This window comes from Monomorium pharaonis, chromosome 7, assembly GCF_013373865.1.
Source record: "Monomorium pharaonis isolate MP-MQ-018 chromosome 7, ASM1337386v2, whole genome shotgun sequence".
Classification (NCBI taxonomy): domain Eukaryota; kingdom Metazoa; phylum Arthropoda; class Insecta; order Hymenoptera; family Formicidae; genus Monomorium; species Monomorium pharaonis.
Genome location: NC_050473.1, coordinates 4,687,889 through 4,708,333, shown reverse-complemented (window position 1 = coordinate 4,708,333; position 20,445 = coordinate 4,687,889). Strand labels below are relative to the sequence as shown.

Below are 20,445 nucleotides of genomic sequence, written 5' to 3'. Positions count from 1 at the left end.
AGAACTACAGATAAGAACTAAAGGTTCTTACTTTCAACAAATTTATTTTGTTTAAAACCATTTCTTAAGAATAACGAAAAAGAATAACAAAAAGAATCAATGCAAAAGTCACAAAAATAACAAAGTTATAAACAATATAAGTGCATGTATACTCGAAATCATTACGTTTTTCATTAATGTCGGCATGATAACTCGAACAACTTTTAATAAAAATATTTTTTGATGAAAATTTATGTCGTTATTATGTATAGTGTAATAAAATTCTTTATCGATTGTTAAGCTAATTAAAAACATTTTTAATTTAAAGTTTAACAATTGTTATAAACAATTAAACGACCTCACACAAAACACGTGGAAAAGTGTTCTCGGATAGAATTGGCTGAAATATGAATATAATAAAGTCTTGACTGTTCTGATCATGGAGGAATAAAATAACAGGAGAGAGTGTGATAGGGCGAGGGGTATTGGCAGCGGACGGAATGGAGGAGTGATCCAACAGTCAAGTCTAAAAGTTTAAGTGTATATATATATATATATATATATATATATATATATATATATATACACTTAAACTTTTAGACTTGACTGTTGGATCACTCCTCCATTCCGTCCGCTGCCAATACCCCTCGCCCTATTTTCATTCATGAGTCGTCATCGACGATTTCAACTTTGACATCAAATATTTCAGAAACTAGGCATTGTCTGAATTTCGATTATTGAGACTTTTGATCAGGACCATAGAGGAATGAAGTAACAGGAGGGAGTGTTAGGGCGAGAGGGGTAATACAACTGTGAGAGGCGAGATAAAGAACCTTGGCTGCCCTATTCTGATACTCTATGACATCAAACACAATATCCAACATATACCTTTATATATATATATATATATATATATATATATATATATAAAGGTATATGTTGGATATTGTGTTTGATGTCATAGAGTATCAGAATAGGGCAGCCAAGGTTCTTTATCTCGCCTCTCACAGTTGTATTACCCCTCTCGCCCTAACACTCCCTCCTGTTACTTCATTCCTCTATGGTCCTGATCAAAAGTCTCAATAATCGAAATTCAGACAATGCCTAGTTTCTGAAATATTTGATGTCAAAGTTGAAATCGTCGATGACGACTCATGAATGAAAAAGCCCTATTTTTAGAGCTTTGTAACACGTTTGAAGGTTTTGTTTTGAATGTGTTTCAAAATTGCTGCTAGCGCTACAAACACAACGTCATAAAAAGATGCTAACTGTGTTCCAATTTCAGTAAGTATGCTATAGGTGCAACTGCAAATCTGAATTTCAATTTGGAACGTTATCTTCAGCGCTGACAGTAGAGCAGAAATAAATAGCATAACAGTATAATTGACCTAATCTCGAAATGAAGAGGCATGTGAAAAAGATTCTTATTTAAAAATAGAAAAAATTAGCACTTGATTCTAATGAGTCTAGTAATTCAGATTTGATGGTAATAATATACAATTATTACGAGCAAATTCCAAGAACTAAAAATTTATTGTAAAGTTATGTAGACGTTTGGCAATAATTATAAAAATTATTGAATAAAATTAAAAATAAAATTTATATTCAATTATAAAATCTCTTTATGTAATTTAAAAAAAAAGTTATATAAAAATGTACTATTTTTTTAAATTACATTACATAACATTTTTTATATGATTTCTTTAATTATTGTAAAAAAATTGTAAGATACAGTTACAAAAGCAATTATACATAGTTTTTTATATTTTATTCTAGCATATTTTGACATAAAGTATAAAATAAGCTATTGATTTATAAACTATTAAATGTTCGATAACTATTATACTTTAATATTTTTGTATACAAAATTATTTTTGTAGTAAAATTATAAAATGTAAAAAATTTTAATTTATAATTCTAGAGTCTTGTTTTCGAGATATTTTATAATACAAATCCAATATTCTTGCTCATCCTAATGTTAACACTTTGCACAGTCTCAGTTGACTAACATTTCGATTTTTGTTGGAATTATTAAGTCCACATTTATTTAAAAAAATCTGGTAGTATGGTAGTATGGTAAGTACATCATGCCTTAAAAAAAAAAACATTATTATTGGAGATATGAATGATGAGAACTCCTAATTCTTATAAATTAAACTGATTAAAGTTATGAGTTATTTATAACGCCAATTAATATATCAGTTGTTTGTTCGCCATGGTAGTCGCCATTAAAATGCTGTAGATGCCTCACGTCTGTAGCGGCAGCAAAAGACGACAAAATCGATGACGTCACTACTCTTCAACAGTACTGCCGCAGCGTGCTATGATGCATTTTGGACTTTGAGTATATACATGGAGGAGGAATGCCAGCACTGAAAGTGTGTCCAAGATCTGTGCGAGAGAGAAAGGTATATCATGATACTTGCTCTCTCTGCGTCAAACGTTATATGTACAATGGCTGGCATTGTATGTTTCACACACACACACATACAATTCGTAATTAAGTACAAAAGTGCACAAGAAGTGCACAAGAAGTGTTGAAACTGCAGTGCAGATAATGATATTAACGCATACGCAGAGAAAGTGAGTATCATGATATACCTTTCTTTCTCGCACAAATCTTGGACACACTTTCGGTCTACATGAAACCATAGCAATTCCTCCTCCATGTATATATACTCAAAGATTTTGGAATGGTATTAGCAGTGCTGCCAGCTCTGACAGCAATTTTGAAACATAGCCTATATGTATTAGACAGTTTTAGGATCGTCAGCATTTCAGTTTGAAGATGTACATGCATTTACATCTCTATCTACACATTCATATATCATGCATACAGAAGGCTTGGATACGCCCAATTGTACATATCTTTTCAGAAATGTCTACCGACACAACTTTGATACCAATATCTCGAAAACTAGACTTTTTTGAATTTCGGTTATTGAGACTTTCGATTAGGACAGTTAAAACTTCATCATACTAAAATTTCAATTCTATCCACTTTTCCACATGTTTTGTGCGGGATCCTTTCAAAATGTTTATTAAAAAAATATTTTTTTAATTGGCCAATTTTTATATTTTCCCAATTTTTATATTTATATTTGTTATATTTATAACTTAACACGTATCCCGCCGGATGGTCCTATCTCACACGCTTGCATTTAGTAGTAGGTCAGATAAATTTGACTATCTTAAATTAATAGCTCATTAACTATTATGAAAATCGCAAAATGGTGAAGTATTTTTCGCCTGTGTCGAGTCGGCACCGCATCTTAAAAAATTGGAAATTTTATCAAAAGTACTATTTGCACTTCAAAAAGTACTAAAGTTCCTAATAGATATTAGTAAGAATATCAATGAAATACTCAAAATAATAGCAGTTTGAAAATATAAAGTTTCTTAACTTTCTGTGACACCGCAACATGAAAAAAATATTGTTTTAATGATCCTATCTAAAAGTACTAGAAGAGTATTTAGAGTACCTGATACATTTTAATAATAGTACAATCTGTTAAATACTAAAAATTTTTTAAAGCTTACAGTTGGCATCTTATCTTTTGATAAAAGTGGCCATAACTCCTTTGTCTTAAGTTTAACAATTTTGTGCTTTAATAACTTTCGAAAGTACTCGCCAAAAGTACTCCAGTTAAAACGGCGGAATTGCAAAAATAATTTCCTCTCGCTCAGGACTTAACATACCTAAAAATGGCCGTAATTTTTTTGCTCTTAAGATGAAATATTTTTTTGCAATTTTTGGTACCCCAGCGAGTACTTTCAAAATTTATTAAGGCACAAAGCTGTGTAATCTAAGACAAAGATGGCTACTTTTAGAGTATACAGTCAGTTCCCGAGAGGTAAAATTTTTTCGTAATTCCGGCGTTTTAATTACAGTACTTTTGGCACCCCGAAGAATACTTTCGAAAGTTATTAAGGTACAAACTGTGAAACTTAAGACAAAAGAGTTACGGCCATTTTTATCGAAAGATGAGGTGCAGCTGTAAGGTTAAAAAAAATTCTTTTAGTATTTAATAGGTGCTACTATTATTAAAATGTATTAAGTACTCTTTGAGTACTTTCAGGAAGGATTATTAAAACAATATTTTTTTGTAGTGCCATCCGCAAATTGTTAAAAATATTAGATGGTTAGTACTATTGTTAAAATGTATCAGGTACTCTAGTACTTTTCGAGTACTTTCAGCACATTTTCAAAAATTAAGTTTTATCAAGAGTACTATTTGCACTCCGAAGAGTACTAGAGTTTCTAATAGATATTAGCAAAAACACCGACAAAATACTTAAAGAAATAAATGGAAATTTGAAAATCTGAGGTGCTAACTTTTCGTGAGGTCGCAACAGAAAAAAATATCGTTTAAATTTTATCTGAAAGTACTTCACACAGGCGGATTTTTCTATTTAAAGTTTCTATTTACAGTTTAGTCCGTTCTACGGATTCGCCTTCAGCTTGTGTGTTTATATTTCGCACTTACCCGGGCAATTAGCCGATTCACTGCACTAGTTGCATAAACATCTATTGTAAAGATGAAAAATACAAAACAAAAAAAAAACTGGCAATAACTTAAATGACTGATTTGTTGGCATTTGTTTCTTATGCAAATTATATTATAAAATTTGTGTACCTCAGAAATTCTCATGTAGATGCCACGATTGTTCTGGCCAATATCAAAATAGAAATTCTTGCTATCCACGCGCATATAACGACCCTCCGGCAAATCGCCTTTGAAGCCACCATCATCTGTCCCAAATTCTTCAAGAAGATCTGTTAGTGCGTCACGAAACTCTATCATACCTTGCGCTGGTATTGCAATTTGAGTTCTAGGTCCACCCCGCGTTATCGTTTGTGATACCTAGAAAGAACAACACAAATATTATACAAGATATTCTGTTTCAATTATAATATAACGTTGTATCGTTTGGATTTATAAAGCAATAATATCATTACATCAGTTACAGCTTTCTTTTAAATAATATTTCTTTCTTTACCTTTATCATTATTAATGTTACAATAATTCTAGAAAAACTATTCATCTTTTCATTTTTTCAGATAAGAGCAGACCTCTTGAGACGAAAGTCGACATCTTCTTATGACTTAGCGTAGAAAGTAAGTACATTGGCTGGTACATACAGGGTGACTCACCCGCAGGAAACGGCCGCGAGAATTCTCCTTGAGGTCCAAGTAATATCGTCTATTATCCTTCACCATCATTTCTGATTTGAGTTTTCCATCATCTGGCACATTTTCCGGATTTGGTGGACCTGATTATCCAGTAAGCGAAAACGTTAATCATCTTTTTCATATAGAATATTTAAAAATTCAATAATTGATAATAATTACTATATATAGAAATAGGACAAAGAAAAAAGTTTAGATATTGAAACATTTTTTTTGTCAGATATCAAATTAAAGCTTTAATATTTTATACAAGAATAATTTGCGATATAATCGAAAGATCACACTTTTTATGTAAAAATTAATAAAAATAAATAAATTTCTCCACACAAAGCTTTGTTTTCAAGAAAATCTACTTAAAAAATTTAGAAACGTGTATAGTTGAGTATGATATGATATTCATTTCATTATATTTTCGTGTTAATGTTGTAAGCATTGGCAGTGATACAATTTATATTTTATTCATTTACTATTAGCTTATTTAGTTTATTTCTCTCAATTTCTCATAATAATCAAGTTATCATAATATAATAGCACAATAGTAAGATATACTGATGTATTACTTATGTTATGAGTAGATATTTTCGTATAGATATATAAAATGATTTTCTAGTCATCAATGAAACAATAATTATACAAACAGCGGAGCTAACGTTAATTAAAATTCATTTTTTATATTATATAAAAATCGTGGTCATTGTCAATAAATGTATCGATATATCAACAAAAGAATGCAAAAACTTAGAGAACTGCTTCTTTTGTTATAGGATGTTTCTTCAAATTTTGTAAAAGAATTTGACACTTCTCGAATTTTCCAGAAGTTACGTTTAAAATTCCAGACAAAATTATAACATTTTAAAAACACAGTTTTTAAAGTAAATTTATTATATACGAGTTCCTTCTTTAATCATACAATCACAAAGAAAAGCCATTTGAACTTTGAATATAAATTTGAAAAAGTACTTGAAATGATAATAAGAAATGATAAGTATTAAAACGAATGATATAAATATATACGATCTGTCTGATCGTATATATTTATATCGTTCTGATAGCATCTGATCAATATGTAGGTTGCTGGAACATAATTCAAAAAGATAAAACGCACAATGCTAATTTAGAATAATAAAATTATTATTATGAATTATATATGTACATACACAATGTAGATGAAATTGATACATAGATTAAACGATGTGCATAATGTAAACTACGCAAGAGATTACGAATGTATGTGTCACATACAAAGTATCACAAAAAATTTAAACATTTTATAGATTGTTCTGTTATTATGTTTGAATATTTCTGTAAAATTTAAACATGAATTTCTTATGTTAGAGGAAGATGGCCAGTACTGATATAAACCTTCTAAAGCTTTATAAATCTTATAAACCTTGTAATTTTTGGTTTGCTCTTGATTTTTTTATGTGATCGTGTTTTGTAGTACAAATTTGCAAATTTGATGAAGTAATAGCACTAGTTATGGATTAAATAAAATTTTGTATATTAATAAAATTGTATTATCCGTGCAAAAGTTTTTTGGATTCACTTAATTGGTTAAAAATTGTCGATTAAAAAAAGAAATAAAAAACCTAATAAAATAGAAACCTAAGAAGTTTAGAATTTTTTAATAGTATTATAGAACTAAAATATCTTTTAATATTAAGTTATTAGTTATAATGTACATGAATGTATATAAAATATAATATATAGATATAAATGTATATAAATATATATTTGTTAATGTTGATTGTCGATATATTTATTGTTAATGTTAATTGTTGATTTCCATTATAAAAAAAATAATCAAAAAAACAATTTTGTTACAGACAAATAAATATAAAAAGAAAATTTCAAAAATTTCCTTAAAATTCAAAAAACTTAGTTAATAAAATATGAAACAAATATATGATTCTCAAATGCAACCAAGAAATTTCCTGATAATTTTCAGAATTTCTTATAGTTTTTCCTTTCCGTTTTTCAGTAAATAATCTGTTAAACAAGCAGTTCTCTGAAGTACAAATACCACTTCCTAAATTAGTATTTGATATTGTTCCAGATATCAATATGAGATATTTGTTTGTCATAGATTGCATAATAAACAAATTCGCATCATGTCGTTAAAATATACAAAAAGGGAGGGTTAATAAGACCGATTTTTGAGCTAAAATGTCGCACTTTTTTGATGAAATATTCATATAGTTGAGGTTGAAAACTTTTCGCCCTATAAAACCTTCATTACGTAGAGGAAAACTATAATTAGCCTTTAAAGTTTGAGTAATAAGGGTCACAGAATGGACGATGTAATATTTGCTTGTTTATAAGAACTAAACAAACTATTTTTATTGCATTTATATGTGTTTGTACATCTGTGTGTGCAAATGCATGATCATATACAAATATGTGCATACATTTTACATTTTACCCCCCCTTTTTTGCATATAGGCTTGGGACCATCAATTTTTCTACGTAATAAAGTTTTTATAAGACGTTTCGGAAAGTTTTCAATCTCAACTATACGAGTATTTAATCAAGAAAGTGCGACATTTTGGCCCAAAAATCGGCTTTCCTCCTTTTTTAATAAGTAAATAAAATTAATAAAAGTAAATTTTCAATCGTACACATAATTTGATTTTTAAAATCGATTTTCTAAATATACAAAGCCACATACAAAAGAGATTATTTCCAATTTTAAATTAATTTTTACATGATTAATTCTTTTTCAATTTGCATCATGAGTTGAATTGTGCTTCATATGTTAGATACAGCTAATATAATTATAATTATATTCTTTTGATTTCAATTGATATGAATGCTACAGTGCATATACCTAAAGATGCATAAAAATCGCTAAATGTCGACAGATGGTCCCGAAATTCGGATGCTGTACTGAGTGCCAGATAAATTTGGCTTCTTCTCCCATCCGCTCCAATCTAAAATAAAAAAGTAATTGCATAAATAAATTATTATTATACTACAGCATTTTGCATACGTTGATATAACAGTAGACAACATTTTGCATAATTGTTATTGTTTAATTACCAGAGCCGGGACTAGGGTGTGGCGAACGAGGCACTTGCCTCATGTAAATATTTGAAGGGGCGCAAAAATGGCAATGAAAATTTCTATATATTTTAAAGTCGAATTAGTAGAGACGTCCGTACCGAAATGTAGGGAGGTCCAGGTTTGAACCTTGGCTGGGGTAATATTTTTTGTTGCAATAAATTTTTTACAGTGTTTTAAAATGCTTATTAGCATCAGTATTATTAAATTGCTCGTAAATTTAATTTGTGATATTACGTACTTTAGCTTCAGTTTTAGACTGTGATTTAAGACTGACAAATAATCGGCGCGCAGTTTATTTGAACTGGAAATGGTAAAATTCAGGCAAAATATTATTATAATAGACACCAAGATTCGCTTTGACCGAATAAGCTCTCTCCTTCGCTTATTTTGTATTATTCATTTATCGATCGATATACACTTATTATTATATATTATTTTAATTCATTCGCTACTAACGGTGAGTATAATCACACGCCGTTGAACGCTCTCTGTGTACAGTAGAACCTCTCATAATTGACTTGATGCAGAGACAATGAGTTATGTAAAGCACCAATAGCATGCTAGAATATGTAAGGATATAAATTTTGATAAAATAATTGACGATTTTGCAGCTGTCAAAGCACGAAAAGTATTACTTTAAAAGAAAAATACATTTTCTGTGATTTTTTACAAGAATTGATATTATATTTATATAAATGTAAAATGTATACTTTACAAACACATACTGTGATTTTACTGTGATTTTAGTAACTATGTTTTGTTTGTTTGTAATGTATACCTACATACAAGTACACGTAATCTGTATGTTTGTAATGTATACCTGTATACGTAATTATATGCCCCAATTAAATTAATATTAATATATTAAATACCACTAATTAATATTATTTTTTATTATATTTTACACGCTGTAAAAGAAATGTTTTTTGTTAATACAAAGGGCGCAATTTTTTTTTGCCTCGAGCGCCGAAATGTCTAGTCCCGGCTCTGTTGATTACATAATGAAATCAATATATTTATCAAAAAATATCTAAAAATATTATATAAACTTCTTTAAATTATAATATAATTATAAATTTTTATTAAGTTTTAGAATTTTCACATTTTATCATAGATTTGAAATAATTTAATAAAATTGAATTATTAAAAATTAAAACTAAGAAATTTAAAAAAATTTATACTGCATTTTATTTTCGTATACATAGTGTTCTATTTTAATTGCTCACCTCGAACTTTTTGTAAACAACGCGTTATCGTGGAAAATGTTTTGGGTAAAAGTTGTCTAGTTTAAAGGGAGACAAATAACAATAAAATCTATTTTCGAAAAATTGTTTTTTTAAGGTCACATGAAGATTATCGCTATTTTTTTAATATAAATAGAATTATATATTTTTTAAAGTATAATTATTATAAGTATTTCACGTTAAAATATGAAAGTAAAATTATTAAAAGTTATTAAAAAATTATTAGTTTAAAAGATATTTGTTTATTTATTATATGTACTTCTATGTACATATTATTAATATAAAGGAAAGAAGGCGGTTACGGACTCAACGTGGATTATGGAATTTGCGATATCTCGTATACTTTATGTTGAATTCTTGGAACAACTATCCGAATTACTTCTTTACATACTGTTTAGACGTTATAACATAACTACTGGTCATTAATGTTTGTTTTGTTGTCGTTAAAGCTGCATTTCAGTATTGCAAGTAGCCGAAAGTTCTATAAGGTGTCTATTCTTTACCTCATTTTGAGAAATATATCAAGTATTAATTTTATTAGTGTAATTTGAAGGGCTTGAATATAATATTCAACGTAATTGAATTTAATATTTGACGTAATGTGTGTAATGCATTTAACATATAAAATTATACTGCATGCTTGCATTCAGGTTATGAACCGTTGCAATTGTCGCAAGCCTGAGTCCCTTAATCTCTTCTCTCGTAATATTTTTTACAATATTTTTACGATATTTAGCTAATATTGTTTGTTACTTTTATAGTATTTCTAAAATACGCAAAGTCGAAAGAGATTTTTACATTATTTATATTTCTTAATTCTTTTGTGTGATACTACGCACAAGATATTGATACTTTTATGATACTAATATGTAAGATCCGTCAAAGAGCATTAATTTTTCATTTTGTAAAAATAATTTTGGAAATGTTCGTTGGTAACGCATATTCTCCTACAGCGAAGAACTTCTGCTTATAACATGATTTGTAAAACTCTATGGGTAATAAACTTGTATCGACAAGAATTGTGTCACACAAATTTTTACTGAGTATTTAAATAAAACAAAATGGTGGTTCGTAATCCTCTCCTTCTCCCCTCTATATGCGCGCGCGCGTCTTTGTATATGTCGAGAATTAAATTAAAAGTTAAAACGATACCTCGGCAACTTTGATAAATCTTCCACGTCTGTTTTGTTTTACGTCAAGGTAGAATCTTTTACTTTGAATTTGTAACATTTTCGTTGCCAGTTCCTGTTCACTCTGCTGACCTTGTTGACCTGTAATAAAGACAAACATATTAATTTATTAATGCCGTAGCTTGTTGGATGTCATACAGTTTTTCACTAGCAAATTTAAACTCAATATCAAATTACATTAAAAAGTAAATTATTTTGCAAGATTATTATTTTATACTATCGTTTTCGTTTTATCGACATTACACTTTTTCTTAAAACATTCTGATAATAAATAACGTTTAATTTAATAAACAATATATAAACATGGTTGACTTTCATTTTAATTTGATATAAATCCTTTTCCAGATATATAAATTACCAAATTAAGCAAAAGATGTAAGGTTAAAATAAAATATTATAAATATAAAAAAGTCAATATACAAAAGCTAATGTAAATAAAAATTATTTTTTAAATTATTTTTTTATGTAACTATTATAATTTAAAAAACTGTGTCTTTATTCTTATAATAGCAAAAATTGGTAGCATAATATATTCTATTATTATACTTTCATTGATATATATTCATCAAATTTATATTTAATTTTTATATATTAATCTGATCATTTATATAAATATGTAACATATATATATATATATACACATATAATTATATCGTATTAATTAAAATAATTTTTCATCCATTCGCAATTTGTTATTTTGTACAGAAACTAAATATCGATTATATATATATATATATATATATATATATATATATATATATATATATATATACATATATATATACATATATGCAAGTAGTAACAATTTTATGTATTAATTTCAAATTTTTAATCTTTATTAGCTTTTTTATTTAATTTATAATTATCTTCTATCTTAGTTGAGAATTTGATATTGGAAATTACTGTATAGTACTTACAATCAAGCGTCTGTTGTAGTTTTGATATGTTTTGAGTGCGTATAAGTAAATTTGACTAAATTAAAAAAAGCCATAAGACTTTAATTAAACTTTAAAAAATATGTTGGATAAAAATTTAAATCATTTATGATTATAAGAATATCTTAAAATTTCCATGATGTTTTTAAATAACGGACTCTTAGCAATATTCTAAAACAAAACTCTTTAATATGTCGAGGCTACAATCAATTAAATTTAAATTATTAGCAATCAAAATTCACGGATTGTAGAATTAATATTTCGCGTGCTCAGGGATGATGTTACGATAAGTAGTAAAAATAATACTACGAATTGGATTTCTTTAACAATATTGAGATTTTTTTATAAATATGCAATATTTTTATCGTGAAATTATTTTTGCTTCTACAGTAAAACTCCGCGTTAGTAGAAACTATTCCCTCCATATGCACTCGGTGCACATGAGTATAGTGTAAATAAGAAATAGCAATGCAATCGCGTAGTAAGCAGTTTTCGGAGTTCGAAAATGACATGTTTATGTAAATTAAGATTTGTATGAGAACCTAATCAATTCATTAAAAAAGGCTAATATTTTAGAAAAACAAAAATGAATATGCTTAACATATAAAAATAAAATTTCTATTTTGAAAGATATGATTCAAAAGGAAAAATTATACGATAAAATTTTGAAAATATATGAAATTTCGAAAGCATATTTATATCGCATCATAAAAAATAAAAACCAAATTATAAGTGCATCAAAATAGTTTAAAAATAATATTTTTGTAATATAAATAAAAAATATGTTTTTTATTTTAAAAATTTACGCAAATGTCAATAAAATAGTCAACAATAATTTAAAGTAAATCGCTTAAGTATCATATAAATAAGAGAACGTCGATTGCAATCAAAGCTAGACTTTGTCTATTATTTTATATTTATAAATTTTAAATGCATTTTTCAATTTTATAAATTAAGTGCCGAGCACATTTAGTTTTTAAGCGTAATCATAAACTGACTAGATGACAATACCGTTCCCTGAATTTCACGGAATGGGAATAAAACCCAGCAATAGATCACCTCGCATTAGTAGACTTTCAGCTCTGAACAGTCTATTAATGCGGGGTTCTAGTGTACACGGAATCTATCTATGCATAACATACGCTTAATTGAGATAATCAATAGTGAGGTATTATGACGTGTGATTTATCAAAATAAAATTCATATGCCTCACCAGACTTATTTGTCTCGTAAACATTTTTATATTAATATCGATAGATATTATACTATTATGTAATGTGGTAGCATATTATCGATAGATAATGCACAACTTTTTTTGTGGAAAGGAAAAATAAATACTCTAGTAAAACGTTGAAAAAAATATGTATGTTAAAATTCATAGAAAAAATCAATGTACACAAATAAATCAATATAACATTACAGGGTTACACAATTATAATGTACACTTACGCGAAATATTATAACACATTTATTTTGAATATACATAACGGAACATACATAATGAGATGTGTATAAAGTGGATTGTAATCGGATTGTAAATGTGTAATCGTGGATTGGTTTAGCATTAATTCTTATAGATTGAGCAGTGATATTATTACTGTTCTTGCATGTAGAGTGATCGAAAAAGCGGCTTCTTGCTTGCGCAAGCTCAAATAAATATTTTAAATATAAATGAGAGAGAGAAAAATATACGGTAAACAATAAAACTTCAAATTTACGTTTTCCGGAGAAAAATATGGTAAAAAGGATGTGATTGAGGAACGTAGAGTCGGCTCCAAGACACGCACCAGAGAGCTGTACAGAGAGCTCGCAATTAAAGTTTAAAGTTTTACATTAGATTTCGCTAATTATTTTATAATACTTAATTAACTCTTCCACACGCGTTAAAACATAATTTTTACTTATAATTAAAGTTAAAACAACATGTCTTTTGCTTGGATCAACTCGTCGAGAAGGTTTAAAATAGTTCAAGCGAAAGAGAGAAAAATAGTATGAGGCGGTTTACAAATAGAACGCGAATAGACAGTTTATTATAATGTGAATTTAATTACAAAGATGAATTATAGACAAAATTGATGTCTACAAGTACGGACGCGGACAATTATAAATATAGATGCGTTGTTTAAATGATAAACGTGAAATCCAGATTGCAAATGATAATATGAGTGTAATACCTGTCTTTTTATAGTGCCATAACCGTAACGATCATAGGCGATTTTTTAGTGTATTTTTATGGAATGTGTCCTTTAGACGGAGAAAAAAATTATAGAAAAATTACCGCGCTCGAGACTATAAACCGAATGCAAACATGTTTTGTAATGTAAATTTATGAGGGAACAAGAGAAAAATTACTATTTGTTATAAACAATTTGAAACAAATGGATCAATTTTTGAAAAAATCAGGATAAAATTTCTAATTTAGTACAGTAAAATGTATATAAAAAACAATTTTTACTTGATTTTGGCAAAAAATTAATGGTTGCGTATAATTAAATATAAAAGTTTTTTTAAGTTTCATCGTGCTCTTTGTAAATTTTTCTTTTACGCTAAAGAATACTTAAAAATTAGTTTAAAAAATTTTACTCTGCTATTTCTGAGAACTTTTTATCTTGTTCGGCTACCATCGAGTTTCATATCGTTTTGATCATGTATTTAAGTGACAAAGAAACAAATAATATTACGTATTGCATCATTTGGTGGCCTTCGATCAATTAAAGATAAATTTCAATATAGTGAATTTCAGTAAATTTTATTTCAATATATTTCAATACATATTGATTCCTGGCAGAAAAAAATTTCTATAAATGTAAAAATATTTATTAAAAGTCAAAATTTGTAGTAATTTTTAATGTTTTATATAAATATCAAACTTTTTGTAGAAATTAAAAAAATAATCACAAATTACAATTACTTTCTCAAATAAATCTTTCTGAATATATTTTTTTGCTGAAGATCTCTTATATCAATTTTTTACTTATATATGCTTCATGTTTTTATAACAATACTTTGAACAATTCTACAATAATTATTAATCTATCACACATGTAATCATAAATATGTATCCATAAACATCGAGTGTTTATAGATCATCACAAAGTGTTAGTTCCCGTAGGGTTTTCGAAGTGAAGCAACGTTGGCGGCGATTCACGATTAGGTGACTGTTTTTCTCGCATAAGTTTAAGCAATGCTAGATGTGCTTATAGTTTGTATTAAATTGAAAAAAGTATAGGAGGCACGGTAAATTTTATCGTGCGTAGCGGGATAATTTCGTCGCTTCCGAATAAAAGGATGTTAACTCAAAAGCCGTTTGAAAAGGGCGTTAACTCGGAAGCCGATTAAAAAGGGCGTTAACTCGAAAATCGGTTGAAAAAGGCATTAACTCGGAAGCCGATTGAAAAGAACATTAATTCGGAAGCTGGTTGAAAAAGGCGTTAACTGGAAAACCGATTGAAAAAGACGTTAATTTGCCTGCTAAAATTTTTCACTTTATTTTAGTTTCGCAGCACTGCCAAAATAATTTTGGTGCTTGATTTAAAACATAAACATATTGAAACGAAAATGAATATGCACATATAGGTTAGGTAGAGCACTAAAATTATTTCGGCAATGCTGTAAAAACTTAAATTCAAGCGAAAAATTTGAGTGCGCGAGTTAACGCCTTTTCCAACCGGCTTCCGAGTTAACGCCATTTTCAATCGACTTCCAAGTTAACGCCCTTTTCAATCGGCTTCCGAATTAATGCCCTTTTCAAACGGCTTCTTGAGTTAACACCCTTTTATTCGGAAGCGACAATTTATACTTAGTGATCTTGTCTATTTTTTAGTAAGACATAAATCATAATTGTTATCCTTTACTTTCTAAAAATTAAGCAAATTAAAAAACCTTTTCCTCTTCAAGATAATTGCACCCACATTCCTATAAATCACGGTAATTTTTGACGAATTTTCTATATAAAATTAGCTAATTTTTCTCTCCGTGTATTTACAGATATACATGATTTATAATTTAATGTCGGTTTCGAACGGTGTAATTAAAGTGATTTTCTGGGCAAGAGGTAGCGATCGAATAAAAATTAGATAATTATATTCTGAACTCGACACAGAAAGTAGATGTACAACTATTGCGCCATGTGATCACTGCGTAATGTCGTCAAGGAAATTTACGTCACTATTTAAGAAGGATGAAAAAAAGTACGATTTTTGGCTTATCTGTGAAACTTTAGCCTACTGCACAAATAATTCGTTTGAGCTATGTAAACCTGAAATCCGACTTTATAAAAATTAAAAATTAATAACATAATTCGTTCATACTTTGTTTGTACCTTTTATTTCGTTTATACCTCAAAGGATAAACAAATAAAAGTGGTTAAAGAATGACCAGAACCCCATTTTAAGAAATTTTAATTTCATTAATGCCATTTATAAGAGAATCGTTTATACCTGTTTGTACAACTTTTCATTTCGTTTGTATCTCAACCGGTTCAGAATTACGCGTTTTTAATTTTTCAGTATCAGGCAAAAATGACACTTCCGCCATTTTTTGAGTTATAAAAAAATGGCCAAAGGCCAGGGTTGACTGGAAAATTCCAGTGAGTGAAAAAAACCATGGTAAATTCCGGTTTTTACCGTCCCGGACTTTATCTAAGTGGAATAAACTAGCAAAAACTAAAATAACTAATATGTGACACCGATGAATCGGCATCACGTCTTTTCTCTCATCGCGCGATCCTCATTTTTTTTCGGTCCTCCCCGTCCGCCTCCTCCGCGTACCCAGTAACGTATACAACGCTTCGTGTGTGGGTGATCGCGCACGGAGGGACATCATTCCTGCCGGTGCGTGCACATGCTTGACAAAAGACGCTAGCAATGCAGCCACACAGAGCGCTTGTTTCTACTATGACCAAACGACTCACGGATCTTACGGTGTCGTGTGCTTATACTTTCTGACTCTTTTCACGCAGTTATGTTTAAATAATTATATTACTTTAAACGATACAAAACAAACAAAAATATTATTTACAGCGGCAGAATACTGTATAAGTTCGTCAAGTGTCAGAGAAATTAACCTAAAGATAAAGAATCAACTAAAAAAATACCACAAAATTAAAAGACACTGTTTGTTCCAGCATTACGAAATAATCTCATGTCAGTTCCTACAATTATAGAAAGTGAGTATCCTCTAAAGTTTTTCGAGTGAAAATTCACTTGAGCAAAAAGTGAAAATCAAACATATCTTATCGAATAAATATTGACTCGATATTTCGAGTGATTAGATCGCTCGTGCGTTCGAGTAAAATGTGACTCGTGTATTTGAGTGAATTTGCACTCTAATTAGAGTAACTTCTTCAGATGTCAACTTTTACTGTTCGCTCCTTCTTAGAGAGAAGTTTTACTCTTGTTTGAGTGTGCAGCATAGTTATTTCTTAGGGTATCTACACAAACTTGCATAGGCGCATAAGTATGTGCATTAGAAATATGCATCGAATTTATGCCTATTTCTTATGCACATGCTTATGCGCCTATGCAAGTTTGTATGGATATACCTTAACGGTATAATTCATTATTAAACTGTAAAAAGAAAATAATAAAAAATATTGCACAAATCATAAAACTATAATCTCTGAATTAAAAAAATAGTAGAAAAGGATTATATAAAGAAAGTAGAAAAACATTATAAAGTAATGTTATTATATTAATCAAATTTATAAATAAAATAAATGACATGGTACTTTGAACAAAAATTTTCATTTACTGATAATGACAGAAAAGGCTATAGTTATAGATTACAGCCTCCACTTGACTTTGAACTTTATTAATTTTCAATTCACAAATTCAGCCTTATTAGATAATAACATCAAAAGTAGAAAAAAGAAACTTAATCTTGACTGACAAATACTGAATTATTATTAAGTAAACTATAGGGATCATAACTACTTGAACGAAAATAATGGTAATATAAAGTCAAATTAAAAAATAAACAAAGATACATACAAAAACGATTTTAAAAAGGATTTTCAAAAACTATTAAAGTTAAAAAGTAAATCTTAAAATTAATGTTGTACAAAAAAAACTTAAAAGTATCTTACGGACACAAACTTGTAAGTACTTTGCATTGAGCATGTTAAGAAGTAAATGAATACAAAGCTTCAACATTGGGATTGTTCAACCCATTTTAATTCGAGGACTCTAATTCTGAATCAGAGCTAAAAAGACAAAGTATAAAATGAGATGTTTTAGTATTTTCTTAAAATGGAAAATTAAATACATGAATAATTGAAGCAATTATGAAAACTTGCTCACACATGGTTTCATCTGATTCTGGCTAAATTTCTATCACACTTAAAATAGAATTTAAACTGTCGCAGCAGTTTTTGAGAATATTCACTGTAGACAATGGATTAAAAAAAGTTATAGAAATTCTGAAGAGAGGCTGTATAATGTATATCAAACATACAGTGCAATTTAAAGAGCCTGTCAAAGGCACGTAAAAGATTGTTTCCCACAGGAAACAAAATAAGTTTCAATTTGGATAAAAAATGGACCTTTCCTTTGGCCATTGTTTGTGCAACATAATAAAAATGGCTGTTTTTGCAGAGAGCCTCTCTCAACGATTTTAGCATTTATATCTTTATTTGCCTGAAAAAAATCAGGAAATATTCAGAATTAAGTAATAAACACATTATTTCAATCTGTTAATATTTACAGGTATAAACTGTAAAAGACTTGGATGTGGAACTGAGGTACGAGCAGGTGTTGCCACTTGGCTTCGCTTTGTCTTAGCTTTGTTCTGGAAAGTAATTAAGAATATATAATAAAGTATAATGTTTCTGGTAATTATTAATTAAAAGGAAGAAAATAATACATACCTGTGCTTTTCTAGCCTTTGAATAGTTGGGAGGAGGTAGCAAGGTCACTCAGGCAAGATTACAATTGCTTTAAAATTAACTAGAAACAAGATTCTCATTAATTAAATTTTAAAAAAAGTTTATGATAAAAAATATTTTGCACTCACTACTCACTGTCAAAGTCAGTAAATTCCTCTAGCAAATGAGGTGCCACATTTTTTATTTCCATTAGAACAACTAACTTTTATCAAATACTAACTAATTTTAATCAAATTTAATAATGCCCATATCTGAAACAAACTAAGTGATTTGTGTAGAAGAATAAAGACAGAATGTCTTCACATTTTCTTTTTAATAGTAAAAATTTACTCTGAAGCCTATATGTAACAAAAAGATAACAGATCTTGATAATTCTTCAAACATAAAACTACTGAGAAATACTATTTGTCTGAACATTCTTTTAGAAATTAATCTAACTAACGCTTTAAAATAACATAGAAATGCCGTGTAGTGAGATTATACTTACCTCAGAAAATGTTTTATAGCGATATTCACAATCCAATATTCACTATATATATAATATTCACAATTCTTATTTAGGCAGACATACAAATATGAGCGCCTGGCTTCTTCCTCCAACAAAACAGCTCCAACATGCTCCGACAAGCAATTTGACGCCATATCCTATAATACGTAATCAAACTCGCGTCTGTGCACATACTAAATGTAATACAATTACTCGCGCGCTCACAAATGTTCTAAAGTAAATTTAATATAAAAGAAAAAATTGTTATAAATTTTACAAATAAAATTCTACCTACGTACTTCCATGTATATTGTCGTTATTTTTTCAGAACGTGATGATAACTCACGTAGTATAACACGTCACGTCTCTTGCGCGGCTATTCACTCCGTTCAAATGAATTTTCCCTCGATTCGAGCTGTTCGAAGCCAAAGTGCCAAAATTCACTCCAACACTTCGAGAAAATAATTAAGGATATTTTCATTCGTAGAGTTCAAGTCACAGATTTCACTCGCCTCGAGCGAAAAGAAGTGTAAAATCACTCTGTTAAGAGTTGATTGTACATTCACTCAAATTAAGAGTCAAGTTTTCACTCGAAAAATTTTAGAGAGTATATACCACGGTACACCGTGGTATTTATACCGTGCAACGATAAAGCGCAGAAACAGATATACAGCTTTAACAGCAACGAAGAATAACTTATACGTAGTAGATGAAGCGAAGAACTATGCGACGACTACAAGCAATTCCAGTGACGACAAAATGACTCGTTGGCATCAGAAATATGGACACTTAAATATTTTTGATCTAAAAAATCTAAAAATAAAAGACGTCAAAGGCTTTGAGTTTATAACAAAAATGGGCGATTTCAAAGTGAAATTTGTGATCAAAATAAAATGTACGCGCAACCATTTTAGACGTCAAATAAAAGAGAGATTAGAGTACTAAATTTGGTACACTCCGATATTTGCGGCCCTATAAACGCTGAATCACTCGATCAGGAGAATCAAGATATTTCGTTACATTTATTGATGATTTCCCGAGATATACTGACCGAGATATTCATGTTTCTCAAATGATCTGATGTTCGACAAGCTTTCAGAAATTACAAGAGAAAAGTAGAAGATCAAACAGGGCGAACGATTAAGAAACTGCGCACGGATAATAAAAAAGAATATTTGCTCAACAATTTTACGAGATTCTTGGAGGAATAAGGCATAACACAACTATCAATGGAATCTACACCTCAACAAAAAGGAATCACAAAACGCGCGAATAGGATGATCGTTGAAATGGCAAGATGTATGCTACAACAATCAAAATTACCACAATCTCTATGGGGTGAAGTGGTAAACAGCGCAACGTTTATAAGAAATAGATGTCTTACAAAGTGTTTGAACGATAAAACCCCGATTGAAGGCTGGACAAATAAAAAACGGTATGTGGGTTTTCTTTTTGAAAATAAAGTAATTGCTT

The 20,445-nt window shown here is 29.1% G+C and overlaps 1 protein-coding gene across 2 annotated transcripts in view; it reads right to left on the bottom strand.

Moving 5' to 3' along the window:
• The window catches only part of LOC105839507 (transcriptional activator protein Pur-beta), a 45,327-nt gene that overhangs the window by 6,851 nt on the left and 18,031 nt on the right, over window positions 1–20,445 (bottom strand). Inside the window, exons 3-6 of one of the 2 annotated variants that reach the window (XM_012685860.3) lie at window positions 10,630–10,748; window positions 7,998–8,100; window positions 5,123–5,253; window positions 4,617–4,844 (exon numbers count right to left, since the gene is read on the bottom strand). In XM_012685860.3, coding sequence (XP_012541314.1) covers window positions 4,617–4,844; window positions 5,123–5,253; window positions 7,998–8,100; window positions 10,630–10,748 — 581 coding nt within the window. The remainder of the gene's footprint in view (window positions 1–4,616; window positions 4,845–5,122; window positions 5,254–7,997; window positions 8,101–10,629; window positions 10,749–20,445) is intronic. The other variant, XM_012685861.3, reaches the window with a different exon arrangement.